Source organism: Oryzias melastigma, linkage group LG19, assembly GCF_002922805.2.
Source record: "Oryzias melastigma strain HK-1 linkage group LG19, ASM292280v2, whole genome shotgun sequence".
Classification (NCBI taxonomy): domain Eukaryota; kingdom Metazoa; phylum Chordata; class Actinopteri; order Beloniformes; family Adrianichthyidae; genus Oryzias; species Oryzias melastigma.
The window spans coordinates 13,753,981-13,771,085 of record NC_050530.1 but is presented as its reverse complement, the minus strand read 5'-3'; the positions used below and the strand labels follow the sequence as shown (position 1 = coordinate 13,771,085).

Sequence of the window (17,105 nt, the reverse complement as noted above, 5' to 3'; positions counted from 1 at the left end):
ATTCTGACTAGCCCTGTTTTAAGCCTTTTGTGTTTTATATAAACGTACTATTTCTTCTTACTGTCGCATTTCTAGAGGTGAAATATGCATTTGTGCTTTTATTTTGAAAAATCTTAAAATTGATTTCCGGAGTGGACCTGCCGCGCTGACAGTTTTTCATCAATACACCTGCTGACTTCCTCCATCATCAAAACACGAGCGCAGATTCCTGTCGTCGCCACACGAGGGTGCTGCAGAGCCAAGAAAGTTCATAACAAGAAACAACCAACTTAGAAAATAAAGATTCATTTAAATTCACAACTATGAAATAGCTGGTTAAAAGTAATAGATTCAACAAATATAAGCAGACTTTTTTTTTCTTAGAGTAGATATTATGCAGTTTTATTTATATTAAATTAAATTAAATGTATGATGAATAAAATACTGGAGAAAAAAATAAAATGGCAAAACCTGAGATGTCAGCTGAATAGCATAACAAAGTTCAGACTATCAACACTGATGCCCTCGTGGTCATCAGACAGGTCGCTGGCATGATAAGAGCAAATCACGAACAAAACACTAAACACAAAAACATATTAAATATCACAACAATTAAAAAGGCGAAACAAATAATAATAATAATAATAAAACAATATTACGTTTTAGAAATCAAAATACAATTACTAAAAAATGAAATGAAACATTTCAGAAAATAAAAGTAATTTACAGAATCCAAATAAAAAGTTAAAAAATGAAACACAATAAGAAACCATGGGGCATCAACGATAAATTATCATTGTGATCTTAATTTATAATATTTTTTTCCGTTGAGTGGTTTGTTGGTGCGATTTGCGCTTTAGGGCCACCGTTGGAGAAGATTACTGACACCAAGATAAGGATGCTCCTAATAATGAATGAAGAATTTCAACCCAAACCAGAACCCTGAGACTCTTCATCAAGCAAAGGTGGAGCGTTGAGGACCATTAAAGGGGCCGTACCATGATTCTCTTAAGAGTTTCAGAGTGAACTACATCCATATATGTGATCATATATTATCTTTGGAACAAGTCAAAGTCAATTTTAGAAATGCTTTTTCATTACATTCTTTACTTTTTTTTAAACTTTTTTAAATGTTCACAGCATTTTTGATGAGTTTTAAGTTTTAAAAACATCAATCATTTAATCTAATATACATGAACAATAAAACAAAAGAATAGACTAGTATAAAAGTGAATTTGAATTGAAAAATCAACTTAAGTATAAGTTAAATGGCTAAAATGTCATTTACAACAAAATACTAATTTGTTTCAAAAATTAAAAAAGCAAAAAAATAGGAAAAACTTATAAAAATGTAGAAAACAAAAGAACTTTCACTATTCTAAAAACATTGTTTTTAATGATTTAACATGAACTTAAACAAAAAATCAACAAACTAAAATAATTAAAAGAAACTAAAAGAATCTGTTGTCTTTGGGGGTGACAGTTGGTTCCATCTGCAGAAGTTTATGGAACAGAGAAAGACAGACAGCAGCAAGGCTAAGATACAAGTCCAGAAAGTGAAATCAGAGTGATAGTCCAGGCAGAAGGTCGAGTCCAGTACAAAATGATGGGAGATTGAGAGTAGTCAGTGCTCAGGAGATGGCTCCCTCATGACAGGGGGATTCAAAGTTCTATGGGGTTTTTTTTAATCCCCTTTTTTTCCTGAAATCTTCTTTTTTGAAGATTTTCTCAAACCGAAAAAGTGTCTAACTCTTTTCCAGAAGGATGAAGGTTTTGATGATTTTCTGAGAACTCTTAGGGACCTCCTCAATCTCCTGAAGAGCCTCCTCAGGTTCAAAGAGGTCTCTGTGATGCTGAGAATCTGGAGCCTCCATCCTGTTGACAGAGACAACAGGCAACAGCGCCTCCTGCTGGTCTGGATCTTTAGTTGGGCCGAGATCATCTTTTAGTTGCAGATCAGAGAAGTTTCATCCTTGAGCTGGATCTGATCGGATTTTGATGTCCACAGGGACCTTCTCTTTGCCCGGTGTTTAGAAGCGCCGTGTCTAAAGTAACGAACACCTGTATGAGCTGGAATCGTGCTGACATCAGCACAGTATGACCCGCTCGTTCTCGTGGGTATGGGAGGGGCTGCTGCAGACGGTGCAGGTTTTTAGAGGATTACTCTTAAATGCATGAATGGATCAAAATATCACTTTGGGGTTCTTTATAGTGAGGAATGAACAATAAAAGGCATTTAAAACCTCAAAAAGTAGAATTTTCATGGTAACTAAAGTTCCATTTAAGACACAGTATGAGTCTCTTCAAATATCTTTCATAAATAATGACTTTCACTCTTTGGAACATGTTAAAGGAACTTCAGGATCTTTACAACAAAGTGACCATCAGTTGAACATCAGCACATTTTAAGTTTTAATTTCAGATTAAATGCAAAAACTTTCATTTTCTTTACATTCTTTTGGCTGTTCAAATTTAAGGCCATAAAACTTATTTTACTGTTCAATTCATTATAGTTTAATATTTTATATTTTATATGTATATTATTTTTATGAAAGCTCTGTTTATAGACTCTGTCCTCTTTTATTGCTTAACTCAAACCAAACCAGCTCCAAAGATAAAAATATATATAGTTAAACATATTAAACTCTGCATCTTGCCCTGAATTTTTTCATTTTTATTTAACCTTTATTTTATTTTTTATTATTAAATGTGGTTATTTGTTGGCATTTCTTTCCAGGAGACTATAAAGTTGGTCAAAAGTCTCCCTCCTCTCTCGTGCGCTCTGCTCTTCTGCCTCATGTCTGATCAGGTCTAGAAGCTCATCACTAGTCGCGTTTCCATTAACTCTGAAATTTCGCAAATTGGAATTTTGATACATTCTCCTAATGGAAACCACAATTCCGAAAAAAAAAAAAAAATGTTTTTGCCCTTAGAGGAGGTGGTATTTGGGGAGTTTCGAAACAGACATTTTTCGCAAAACTGTAATGGAAACACTTTTCGAAATAAATGCGCCTCTTTGTATGAAGTGTCAGTCCTGAGCGCAGCACAGCGGGCGGCAGGAGAGATCCAACAGCTTCACAGCTCTTTATAAGTTGAGTGTCATACGGAATCGTGCAGCTCCTCCATAAAACAATAACCAAGATTTCCTCATCGCTTCATCTGCAGCTGCACTTCTGCAGCTTGGAGCCTAAAGATGCTGAAGTCTCGTTTAAGGAAAAGCGCGAGTGCAGGTACAGAAACTTAAATGGATCTCGTCGTGTTTTTAAACAAAAAAAGGTCCAGTAGCTTACTTGTTAGAATGGTTATTCATTTAAAAACCGCTCAACAGGTTTCTCACGTGCACCTGAGACTATCAATAGACTATAAAATGTATAAAACATGTTATATTCTTAAATAAACAGGGGCAATAAATGACAAAATATCATTATGGGGGTGTTTGTTTTGATTTTGGTACTTTTAAAGGATAATCATATGGTGCAGTTGGTTGCGTAATCCATGGACTGTATCCACGGAGCTGTGTGACACACTTCCGGTTTCTAGATGGCCCAGCGGTTAAACTCCCGGTCTAACAATCAAGAGGTTGCTGGTTCGAACCCAAATTGGGGCTTATTTGTTTGTTTCTTTTTTTTTCAATCCCAAAACTGTTCAATTCAGGTAAATCATTTTTTTTTAAATAAACATGGGCAATAAATGACAAAATAGCAATATGGGGGTGTTTGTTTTGATTTTGGCACTTTTAAAGGGTACTCAAATAATGCAGTTGGTTGCGTAATCCATGGAATATATTCACGGAGCTGTGTGATGCACTTCCAGTTTCTAGGTGGCCTAGTGGTTAAACTCCCGCGCTGACAATCAAGAGATTGCCAGTTCAAATCCAACTCGGGCTTATTTGTTTGTTTCTTTTTCTTTTTTAATCCCAAAACTGTTCAATTCAGGTAAATAATTTCTTTTAAAAATAGACAGGGGCAATAAATGACAAAATAGCAATGTGGGGGGGTGGTTGTTTTGATTTTGGTACTTTTAAAGGGTACTCAAATAGTGCAGTTAGTTGCGTAATCCATGGACTGTATCCACGAAGCCGTGTAACACACTTCCGGTTTCTAGGTGGCCTAGCGGTTAAACTTCCGCGCTGACATTCAAGAGATTGCCGGTTCGAATCCCACTGGGGGTTTATTTGTTTGTTTCTTTTTTTTTTTAATCCCACAACTGTTCAATTCAGGTAAATAAAATATTTTTTAAAAATAAACAGGGGCAATAAATGACAAAAATAGCAATGTGGGGGGTGTTTGTGTAGGATAGGGTAATGAAATAGTGCAGTTGGTTGCTTAATCTATGGACTCTTTGCATGGTTAAAAAAAATCAGAATAAAAATTCCGAGGTTAAAAAAATTCAGAATAAAAATTCCGAGGTTAAAAAAATTCAGAAAAAAATTCAGAGGTTTGAAAAATTCAGAAAAAATATTCAGAGGTTTAAAAAATTCCTTACAAGCCTAAGCTAACATTAGCGCAGCAAAATAAAAAGGTATCAGAGCTATGCAGCTGTACAATTTTGAGCCAGATGCCAGCTCAGATGAGGAAATAATGTTAATGGATCTATTTGTCTGCAAGTGGAGGATTCAGAATTGGAAGACTTTGGCTAACCTGTGGCAGTTGCAGCATCACAAACAAACCAATGATTTTTGAAATTGCTGGTTTTCATCTGCTCCTAATTCCTCCCGATTTTAATAAAGAAATACTCATAAACACGTTTTACTCTTAAATTCTTTCACACATGTCCTCCATCATGAGAAAAATGCTACAAGAACATGCTAAAAACACCCAAACGTGTTTTTTTTTTAATTGGAGTGTGTCCTTAAGTCCTTAAGGTGATAATAACAAAATAATGACATATTTGTGTTTGTAACTCACTGATGATTGGATTTGTTGTACATGTACAGACAGTCAATGAGCATAACTGCATAAATCCTTCAAAAAAATGTAAAGTTGGAAAAGAAGACACATTATTGTTGATGTTTCTGCAACAATCTAACAGTTTTCTGACAAAATCATCTTTAGAGATTTTCAAATTAAATGTAACCGAGAACATAAGGAGAGAAGCTGATACTGATTGTGGCTATAAAGCAGACAAACTGTGCCTGCCACATGAAATGAATGAGCACAAAACAACAGCAAACACAGGAGGGGCTGCAGCCAGCAGCTGATTAACTGCCCCTCTGCCTCATGAATTAACTCCACAGCCTCTGCAGAGGAATCATGGAAGATATCCACCTCAAGTTGTTCTTCAAGCGGAAAAGCTGCGTTTCTTTCCGGACTCTGTCTCGCTAACCCCAGGCCAGATTGTGGATTCGCTTCTGTATAATCAAGCTTTTCCTTTGGGGGGGCTCTCAGCTTCACTGCTTTCATGTTCATGTTCTCTGCTCCACCTTCAGTGTCTTCCCTCTCTTCCCATCCATCCTTCCCCTCGCTGTTGTGTCTGTCAGCAGGATGAGGGAAAGCATGGCAAAAAGCGAGGGCTCTCGGCGGGGCCTCAGAGTGATACAACAGCTGTGATCTTTTTTCTGCAAAAAAAGAAAAATCGACACAACATTGTGTCTCCTCCATCCGCTCTTGGATTTCATGGGCTGTGAAATGTCGGAACAACAGGGTGGGACGGCGTGTGCTTCTAGAACCCCCCGCGAAAGAAGAAGATTAGACAAGATTTCCACTTGTGTTTTCTGGGGAAGGGAGGCAGCCAAATAATGGATTTGTGATAGAAGGGATGTCAGATAAATGGAGGAAGGAAATTGAAATATTACAGGCAAGCATGCTCACAAAACGATTACAATGCTCATCCTCTCCTTCACGCATCCCTCCACATCCCTGCAGCAGTCCGGGGTGGAAATGGAGCTTCCCGCTGCTGTAGCGTGAAAAATAGTGACATTAATGTGCAGCAGAAAGTAGTAATGAGTCGTTTAAAGACAGATTTGGAGTTTTTCTGGTCTGTTTCTATGCAAACTTTCGTGGCTTTGGGGACGGACTTCTGTGAAAATACAGTAGGGAGTTGAGAAAACAGGATTTTAGGGATTGCTTGTTTTAAATAAATCTTCAAAGCTCTGCAGAAATGAACTGAGGCGGGATGAGAGCAGTGATGTCTTTTGTTGTGGACACAAGCAGCCAAGTCTGAGGTGCATTTTCATAGAGGAGATGTTGCGTTGCCATGACAACAAGGCATTTATTAGTTGTGTTTTTTTTTTATCTAAATCACTGTGATTCCATCCCTCATCCAGCATCTCACGTGGAGTGAGGAGATGTTTGGATGAGCAGAACTGGTAAATCCCTGTAAACTAACACAGGAAGCAACAAACGGAAAATTTGGATCAAGATTCACGCCGGAAAAGAGATGCAGATAACAGACGGGAGAGATGGCGATCGGGATAAAAGAAATTGGATTTGTGTTATCACTGCACAGCAACATCAAAGAGCCTTTTTTTGGCAGGAAACTTTAAAGAAATTAAAAAAATAAAAGTTAATTTTATAAGTCATCTTCCACCCTAGGGCTCATGGGTAAAACAAAACTCTGTGAAGTAGATGAATTTAGCTAATCTCGCTCACACAGCTTCAGGGGATCACAGAGGGACCTTAAAAACTCACAAGTGGATATTTGTGAGCTTCAAATGTTTTTGGGAATAGGAAGTTTCAGCACAGCAAAAAAAGCAAGTTTTTGATCTGATCTTTTTTTTTATTTTGCTAATAAAAAAAGACTGTTTCCTTTATTTGTGGTGTTGCTCCACAGACGAGCCGTGACAGATGGAGGGTGACAGAATACGCAGAAAGCTCCTTTAATGAAGGTCTCAGAGAAATGATCCGATTATACCTCAGTGTTTATGTACTCAATCAACAGTTTATAACTTCTCTACCAAGGTGCATTATTCCTCTTTGTTTCTGTCAAACACCTGCTGGTTTTGTTCAAATGTGGTTAGTTTGAGATACCTGGGAAAACTACAAACTCACCTGGTCACCTCCACTGAAGGATTAAGGATGACACGTCAACAGGGAGGCAAACGTAATACTAAACACTAATTGACCATATTTTGTAAAAAAAAAGATAGAAATAAATATAAAAAAAACAATAATTCCACCTTATAGTGAATAAAAAGTCTTTCAATTCAGTGGTTAAGTATTTAATCCCCTAGTAACCACTGAGAGCTCTGATTCACAAAAACAATAAAACCATCATTTGGCAACTTTTAACCTTCTATTTTTACAAATGTTAAATAGTTTATACCTTTTGAGAGGTTCCTGTGACTTTCTTTCAAAATAAAAGACCCCTTGCGTTATAGATCCTTTTCACGGTGATGTCAGACAAATTATATCACCGCCGGTGTGTAAAGTGACTTACAAGTCTATACAGGCAAAGTTGACTGCTGTTAAACACAATTTTACATAAATAATAAAAGGTAACCTTACCAATCGTAACATAATTATTTATACAATATTTATTTTGTAAATTTTATAAATGTGTATTAGTTTTCTTCTCTTAAATCATTCTCAACTTAAAATTCAAATTTATGATATCCTCCAATATTGGAGTTTCCAATTAAAAATATCAACTTTTTATTATAACTGTTTATATTTCGGCGGATGTTATATGCAAATATTTTCATTGCGATTAAACACAAAAATATTGCTCGATTTTGCGTATACCTTTTATTATTTACGTAAAATTGTGTTAAACGGCGTTCAGTTCTCTACTTTGTTTTGTAAAATAACTTTACACACTGATGGCGATTTCACCATTTTATCTGATGTTACAGGAAAAGGTTCTACTTAGGAAATGCATCAAATGTAGTAGTATAGCAAAAAAAACTGCTTAACTGACTGTTAGTAATGCAATTCAACCAGAAATGTGAAAATATGCCTAATCAAAACGAAATGAGAGCTAATTAAGTGAACCTTCAAACCATAAGGTACTCTTAAAATCCTTGACTTTTCCATAAACATCATCTAAAATACATGTGGTATTTACATGTGGCTGGTGACATCCTTGGTGTTTAAGGGTTAACATAATTAAACAAACAAATAATAACAGCCTTGGTTCATTTTATGTTTCGCATATAATATTAGATGGAATGCTCACATTAATCTAAAAACATTACTTCATGAAGAAAAAGGAGAAACTTACTTAAAGCCAGCTCGTTAGACCATACCATGTTCTAGTTCGATGAGGGAGGGGGTTAACCTCATTTATATATTTTTAGTAGGAGTGTAGGGAAAGAAATTGATACTTGATTGATACTTAATTGATCTTAAGCTAATTGTTCGGTCATTGTCACTACCTGATCTGCTCACTACTGCTCTGCAGCCCAACTGCTGAGCGAAGAGAAACATCTTTATGATGTGGACGGGCTTCTTTTTGGATCAGCATGCTGGAAACACAAACCACAATCGCGGGCTGTAATGGAACTGTACTTTATTGTTTTGAAGTTTTGTCATCTTGATCTCCATCTCTGTTGTGCTGAATCCACTTTGCTGCCAGTTTCTCTTCTGGATGTTCCCTCACAAAGCTGATTACGCCGGATCCGAAAGATCTGCTGCCAACATCCCTGAGCCACACAAGACAGGGAAGAGCCAGAGGTGCTGGTTCCTCTGAAACGATGCTTTTCAGTGCTGGACGTAACAAATATATAAAACTCTCCTAAATATCGTTAAAGGCATTTGAGGAACTTCTTTCATCCTCTATATTATATTTTAGATGAAATGAATTAAACATATGATTGTTGGTGGTTCAGTTTCAGGCTTTTTCTTTGTTTTGTAAAATATAATCAAAATCAAAACTTTGCTGAAAATTACATTTTTTCAAAAAAGTCAATTTTAAAGTTGATACGTCAAATTTTACGCTATGGTGAAAATAATTGTCTAAAAATATGCTAATAAATGGTCTTAAACATAAAACATCAATAATTATATCTGACCTTTAACCCTTGATACCTGAATTTGTTTCCAGCTCTGAAAAAAAGGCGCGAAATTAAAGTAAATTAGGAGCAGAAATGGTTTGATCCACATTTTAATATAAGTCAATGAGTTAATTTTAAATATTACTGCATACTACAGAACGATTTTTACACATTCAAGTCACTTTATCTACAAAGGTCATTAAATGAACACAAATAAAATAAGTTCTGTTAGAAATTCATACTGTTATGAGGTTAAGTTGATCCTTTAAATGTTCTTGTGGCACTTTTTTCATGATAAAGAAAGATTAAGATTAAAGCTGCTTTTAGGAGTATTTCTTATTTGAAATAACATGTAATTGTGAAGTACAAACTATTCTGATGCATCCACTCACAACTATAGAGAATCATGTTTTTGTTTTCCTCGTCTGAGTTTAAATTTCTATGGTCGGATGGCTCCAATTTTGCTCATCATTTTTGTTGCACAGGTAATGTTAGGTTGGGGTTGTGAGGAGCTGTAAGGTAGCGGGAGAGCGTGTGAACAAAAGGATGATGGGAAGTGAGTGGAGGCTTACTCCATGCTATCAGTACCAAATTAGAGGCAAATTACTAATAAACTTCTCCGCTCTGCAGAAACTATATCCTAAAAAACGACACAGATTTTTAGATTTTAGCTAAAAATGGCATATTTTTAATTAAAAGATCACTGGGAACACTTTTATAATGGATCAAAAGATGATCAGGGAGGGGCTTTCATAATCAGAAGCTGCCAATCAATCAATCAATCACTCAATCAATCTTTATTTATATGCCTTGTGCAACAGTCTCCATGACATAAATTACTTAAACGACAAACTTGTCCTTTTAGTTAACATTTCTGCTTCTAAATTTTTATTTTTATTTTCTTTCTTTTTTACAAATCTTTTCCAATAAGAGCCTTTTCTTTGTTACATACATTTGAATGACCTTACAGGCAGTTTATCAGTCAGACTGTATAAGTAGACCTGCAGGAACTGAAGATAGAACTGTAAATTAGCTCTCTGGATCTGTGGACTTAACCACAAATCAAAGCAGGGGTGATTGTCACATTCAAGTTGAGACTCTTCTGAAATAGGTTTATCTGCAAATACTAATTTTTCTAGAAAAAAAAAGGTCTGTTCTCAGGATTTTACTCCAAACACCTGCTTCTCTATAATGCAGCTAAAGAAGGACTTTTTAGTGAGTTCATTCAAAGCTTTTCGGGCTCAATCTGTGCCAAGAATTTGGCACAAAGGAAGTGACAACGCCTCCCCCTACCTCCAAAATAAATAAATAAATAAATAAAACTCACACATACAGTGTGTGGCTGTGTGTGTGTGTGAGACAGGCAGGTCCGTTTTGCAGAGCTCAACACTATTGGACCGCTGTGAGTGTTTCAGTCCCGCTCTTTGTGCCGCACCCTGCTGTCCTCTGCGCGTAAACGCTCCTCCATACATCATCACAGCGCGTTTCTAGGAGGAGGAGGAGGAGGAGGTGCAGCGGTTCACCTCGCGGACAGGTTGGACTCAGAGATGGGAGAACATCGGCGGCTCCTCTGGCTCTGACACGGACACTCCAGCCGGGAAAGGATGGCTCTCATCAACCGGGAAATGTTGTGCTTGATCGGCGCCGCCTGCCTGTGGCTGCCGCTGCTGGCGGAGGTACGTGTCCTCTGAGGCGCGGGGACGGGGATGGGGATGGGGGGGTTCGGGGGTCGATCTGTGATTATTCCCATCATTCCTCTGCTGTCTGACAGTCACGCTCCACTGACTTTCCTCATCAAACACCTCAATATCTATACAGATGATTGATTAGAGCTGGATCAATAGATATTTGATCTGAACCATTTCGGGTTTGGAACAAAGCGCGCGCGCGGGGTCGGGGCGTTCACGCGCTCCAGACCCGCATTTTAACCAATTAACGGCGCCATGTTCTCCGCGCGCCTTTTTAATTAGACGGACGTGATCTCTGAGGACCGCCATCCTGCTCCTCCTCCTCCTCCTCCTGCCCTGCGGAGACCACCACCTCCTCCCCCCTGCAGGCGCGGGTGGTGCTTGTCACAATGATTTTACTCCAAAAGGCGGGAGCAGGTGCTGCTGTCAGGTGAGGATCAGAAGCGCCAAACCTGAGCTCCTCACGCCTCCTACTGCGCCTGCGCACGTCAGCCACTTATTTAGTCAACCAAATCGCAGAAATTTTAGTTGTAACCTCCATAAACTATCAACTTAACAATCATTTTATGTAAATTAGACAACATGGCTTTAAACTGTATAGGGTATAGCCCTTTTTCTCCAATAGTCACAAAAACATAAAGTCTATTTTTTCTTAACACTGAAAGCAGGATTTAACACAAAATGTAAACAAGATAAACCCAAATATAAAATCGAATAGTTTTCCTGAAAAAAGAAAAAAAAGTATAATAGTATAGATTGTGAGTTGTAGAATAAAATTAAACCCCCCAAAATGATTTTTATATCATTTAAAATCAGATGTGTCTATAAAAAAGAAGTTTTGCTTGTGTAAATTTATCTTGTGTTTTGTTTTTATTTTATTCTTTACCTAAAGTCTTAAATGCAGAAGCACAGCTAACGCTTTAATACAAACTTAAAAGGATAGCACATTTCCTCTCGTCTTCGAGCTGCTCCCTAAATTCTATTTCAGTCATTTTAGCAGATATTTGTCATGAATGATCAAAATAAACTGTCTAACTGATTGAATTGGAAGCAGTGAACTTCCTTATTGCAACTTTGTTATGGTCTTATTATAGACCGAGTCTGAGAGCCATAATAAATTGTGCAGAGCGCCTTCTGGCTTGCATTGATGGTTTTTTTGTGCTGACACTGACAGTTTGGATCAGAGCGCCTGAACTGAAAAGAATCCACGAGGACTGCTCTTTCGTGAAAACCCGTTTTTAGTGCATTAGCAAGACTCCAGATCTACTTAGTTTCAAGTGAGGCTTTTTAATTCTGATTGTGACTGAAGAAAAACATTTTTTTTAGCTCTTTGCGTCAGGCATCCTGTGTTTCTTTGACCTCCGGTTTGTTTTTCTCTGCAAGTGACAGAAAATGTAATCAAAGCTTCCCTTTAGTTTTATGAAACGGTTCCTGTGATCCAACTAGGAGATTCCCATGTTTAGATAGAAGTTAGAAGCAGACAGATTTTTAGTTGTTTTTTAAGAATAGATCATTCCAACTCCTCTAGTCCGAGTTTCTGTGAATCCCTGAAGGTGAAAGGTCAGCGTCCGACTCATTCAATTTAGAAGAATCAAACAGAAAAGAGCTGCTAATTTATTTAAGATCCAACATAAGAGTCAATAATCAGCTGAAAGGTAGAAAGTTTATGATATTAGATGATATTAATCAGGTTCTTGTTCATTTTATTTGAGGAATTTATCAATTAAAATCCCATATTTCCAACATTGTAACAGTTTTTCTTGGAAAATAGTTCTAAAATACTAAGAAAAATGATATTTTTTGTGATTAAAATCAAGTAAATTACTAATATAAGTAATTAAAGCTAACACTTTTGTCCATTTTATATTTAATTTTGAATTTATTTAGATGAAATGAGACTAACTCATATTGAATGAGGAAGATGAAAGCTTTTGAGCGGCGGCACTAATATGTTATTACTGCTCTGAACCTTATTTAATCAACACAAGAGCAGTTTGAGATGAGGTTATTGGATAATAATGATTCTTTGATGATTACAGTGTCTTGAAAATCCCCTGATGCAATTGTATATTTCATAAAAATGGCGCCTTGTTTTTACTCAGTTCCGAGTGGAAATTAAACACACTTCTTTTGGCTGCCCATCCATTGTTGGTGAAAACTATATTTCTTTTTATAAACAGCAAACTGAAATGAAGGAAATACTGAGCAGTGAATCGGGGCGTCAACATATCTAACCTCAATACATTTATAGACCACAAAGGTTGCTACCTCTATTTTCACACCTCAGATCGTACTCTTTGTTGCAAAGGACCTTGACATTATTCCGACCAGAGTGTGTGGATCCTCTAAGCTGTTTCCCAAAAACCCATTAAAGATGAGACGCGAGTTTGTCTGGAAGCATCGCTCTTCCTCGGAGCTGGGATGGCTTTGTTTATTGGCGATTTGTTTCTGTCTGCCTGGTGTGATGCGTGTGTGTTTGCATGGCGTTCTGTGGGCGCAGGTGCGAGAGCGTCCAAGCAGATTAGGGGTGTAATCGGACCATGTGAACGGCACAAATGGAGATATCATGAGCCGTGTTCAGCAGCACGGGTCACCTGCTCCTGGGCTAACGTCATTAGACCCGTAGATTCCTCTGGGAGGTGTCTGCATGTTGGTTCTGCTGCACGAGTGTTGGTGCTTTACATCAACAGAGTCTGTGAAGATCGTGTGTCACTGATGGTATTCCACACGTGTGGCGTTTTCCCCTCTGAACAGATTTCATAAATAACACACACTAAAGCGGGTGATGCATGTGTGTGCTGCACATTCACACCCAAACAGTGTTAGAAGCATCAAAACGCCTTATGATCAAAACCTCATCAAAACTGTGTTTTTAACATGTTCTTTTGACATTTTTCTGATGATAGAGGACATATATAAAGAAAATTAAGATTAAAATAGCATTTTTAAGTTTTTCTTTATTAAAATTGTGAATAAGGAGACAACTAGATCCATGTAAATCTTTGTTTTTCTTGTCTCATGTGGCTCAAATACTGATCGCCATTTTTGGTAATGTTAGGGTGGAGGAGTGAGGGATGGCGCGATAGGGATTCATTGGCAGAACCTTCAAGATTTCATGCTACTGCCCAATGAATGAATGTAGATGGCGACAGTCAGGCATTTTTATAGATTTTTATATATAGCTACAGGAGAAAATGTGTGAACCCTTTAGAATTACTTGATTTTATGCATAAACTGGACACGCGTTCAATAAAAACATAAATTGGTGTGATTTAAGCAGGCAATGTTTTTCTCTGTTGTGATTTAGATTGAGATTAAATAAAAAAAAAACCATATAATGTGTCGATTTCATATAGAAATTGCAGCCCAGTCTCAGTAAAATGCGTACAAATGCCACGATTTGGGAAATACCGTGTATAATATACGCCAAAACCAGTTTTTGCGTGCATATAATACGCGCAGTCCTAAACATGTTAAAATGTGTTTTCCACGATTGACACGTCCCCTGGTGGAGGCGTGAGCCTCACAGACAGCCCCACAAACGAACAATTTGCTTTTCTAACCCTAACCATAATCGTAATCCTAACCTTAACCAGGAACGACGTCATTTAGAAAAGAGCCGGAAGATTTCTAACCACGTGATCAAAACGAAACCTATAAAGTCGTGTATATTGTACGCCGGCGCAACCCATTCACTACCGTTGCGTATCATATGCACGCAAAAACCGTGTTTGGCGTATATTATACACGGTATTTCAGAGTGCAAAGTCGTGGAATATGTACGAATTTTACTGAGAGTGTGTTGGAAATTGATGTACCCCCAAACGGTCACATAATTTCTCTTGCAACTGCACCACTAGGCAACTGAGTGGCTGGCCGGACACGATATGGACGGCCCCCGTCCAGAGACCTTTATATGGAGTAAAATTTCTGCCCATACTCTCCCATGAGAATATATCAAACTCTATGTACCCAAGAGGTTTCACAAATGCGCAGGAGTAGAGGAGGTGGCGTGGAGACTGTCCTGCGCCTGTAGAGTCTGTGGAGTTTGATATATGTTAATGGGAAAGCTTTGGTGAAAAAATAACGGCCGTCAGTGGACTACCACTGCACAATCTTGAAATGCGCCCCAGGATTCACTGACTGATGTCAACTTTTAGAGAAAAATTAGTCGGTCACTGTAAAATTTGAGCTTTTTCTTGAAAACCTCTGCAGTCTGCATGGCGTGTAAAAATGCATCCGTCGTCTTCCTATTGCAAATGCCGCCATGTGGCCACTTACTGAACTTGGTGGTCGTGGTCTAAGCTAGCATGTTAATAGAGAGCTCTCAGCAACGGAGAAAGAGAGAGGGGTGGAGTTGCTCCATGCCAACGGTCCCACTCACAATTCAGGTGTAAATTTCTAACTACTCTGCAGAAACTATGTCCTAGAAAATGACAAGTTTTTAAAATTTGGCGAAAATCGACCTAATCAATCAGAAGACCACTGGTACGCTTTGAAAATAGATCAAGAGGAAATTGATTGATTGATTTTTCTGCATTTAAATATTGATATAACCATAAAGAACTCATTTAGATTCTCTTCTAAAACCTTCAATCCAGATGTGTCCATGCTTGCTGGAATGTGGATGTTATACTATAAGTGATGTAAAATACTGAGAAACTTGTATAACAGATCTGCATGAGTAACTTCTGTTTGGTTCATTTTAAGCATCATACATGCCTGCATGTTCCAATTGGTTTCCAATTCTTGCAAAACTTTTCCCAAAAGTCTCTGTTGAGTGTTAATGGATGCAGAAATGAACCTGGAAAATATTTTCCTCTAACAAAACAGATAAAATTATTCTGGAGATGCACTAAAAAGCCTCTTCTGGTATCTCATTTAAATAAAGAGGGATTTTTTGATGCGGTAAAGTTCCAGAACAACGTGCACAAAATACATCGAGCCTTCAGAGCCTCTTCAACCGATCAACGCTCTCGATTTCCATGAAGCTTTTTTAGTTTTTGCAAATATATTCTCTTGCTCATCCTCAGCGTTTGCATCTTTGCAGCTGGTTGTATAACAGATAAGTCATCAGCGCTCTCACTGGCTGTGAAGACGCTCTGTTCAAACATGCCTTCCATCTCGAATCAGCAGGACAGAAAAAAAAACTGTTTGGAAGTACAGAAAACACAAGTTTTATTAAGTTTGATTTAAATTCCAAATTGATCTACTGAAATACATTAATCAAATACAGTTGAAATATTTGTGTTTTTCCATTGACCTATATTTGAATTTAATGTATTACATCTGTGCCCCTATTTTCTGTTTGTCCTGCTGCTCTCACCACAAACCCCAACCTAAATGTTTCAAATCTGCCAATATAATTCATTTTTCTCCAAGTGAATAATTATTTTTTTTTCTGCAGGTGGTGGCTGAGGACAGCTATTTAAATGAGGTGCAGAACTCAGGTAGGCTGGAGGTGATGCTCTCCTCCCTTCATCCACCCATCCTTCCCCTCCTCCTACACCTTTTCTCCCTTTCGCTGTGGTTTAACCCGCATTCTGACTCACGAATCCCGTCCATCTTCCATCCTCTCACTCCTACACTCATCTCTCCCGTCTCCTCAGCCTGGACTCCCTCATTTTCCATCCTCATAACCCATGATTTTTTGTGTCTCCTTTGTGAAGAAGATGCACCCACCCCCCATACAGCGTAGCCAGCGAATGTGAACCGTGTCAAATGCTCATTGTGGCTGGGAAATGGATTATGGGAGCAGGGAGACTGAGCGTTCCCATGGCAATGGGCAGAGTGTGGTTGTCTTGGCAATGAGCAGGGTGTGAGCGCTGCGGGTGTTGAGATAATTTAAAGAGCTTGAGTGAAATGCGGGGAAGACTCGGAGATGGGAGGGGAGTTAATTTGAAAAGAGAGAAAAAAACCTAAATTGTTTTTGAAGAAAGAAATTGGAAAAAAAAACACAATAAAATTGATTGAAAAAATAAAATGTACGGAAGACCAAACGTGTCAAAAAAAAAAATCAATCTATGGAAAAATGTTTCTTATACGTAACAAATTAGGAAAATAATCCATAAAGTCAAAAACTAAAATTGCTATTTTTTTCAATGGGTCACTTTATTTAGTTTTTAAAAATATATCAGAAAAAAACTACAATTACTAACGTAACGACTTGGCTAACTACCTTGGCTAACACCTTCCTAAGTAAATTCAATGTAAACATCTTCAGTTTGGTAGAGATCCACAGTTTAGCTAAAGATCAAAATTCAACCCCTTCATTCCTAGAATTTATTTTCAATTATTTGTATAAAAAACTCTTCTGTGTTTTTTCCTTTCAAATTGATGCTAAATGAATTAATTAAATGATACGTTGGAATCTAGTAGAGCTGCCACAAACGATTATTTTTAAAGTCGACTAATCACCGATTATTTTTTACGATTAGTCGACTAATCCCGTGATACACAAAGTGGATGTAAAACACACATCTTAACCATAATTAGCTTTAAACTAA

The 17,105-nt window shown here is 37.6% G+C and overlaps 1 protein-coding gene across 1 annotated transcript in view; it reads left to right on the top strand.

The window, feature by feature from the left end:
* Positions 1-10,246: 10,246 nt before the first annotated feature.
* The window catches only part of si:ch73-127m5.1 (neurotrypsin), a 26,382-nt gene continuing 19,523 nt past the window's right edge, over positions 10,247-17,105 (top strand). Inside the window, exons 1-2 of the mRNA XM_024284993.1 lie at positions 10,247-10,587; positions 16,007-16,049. Coding sequence (XP_024140761.1) covers positions 10,516-10,587; positions 16,007-16,049 — 115 coding nt within the window. The 5' untranslated portion in view covers positions 10,247-10,515. The remainder of the gene's footprint in view (positions 10,588-16,006; positions 16,050-17,105) is intronic.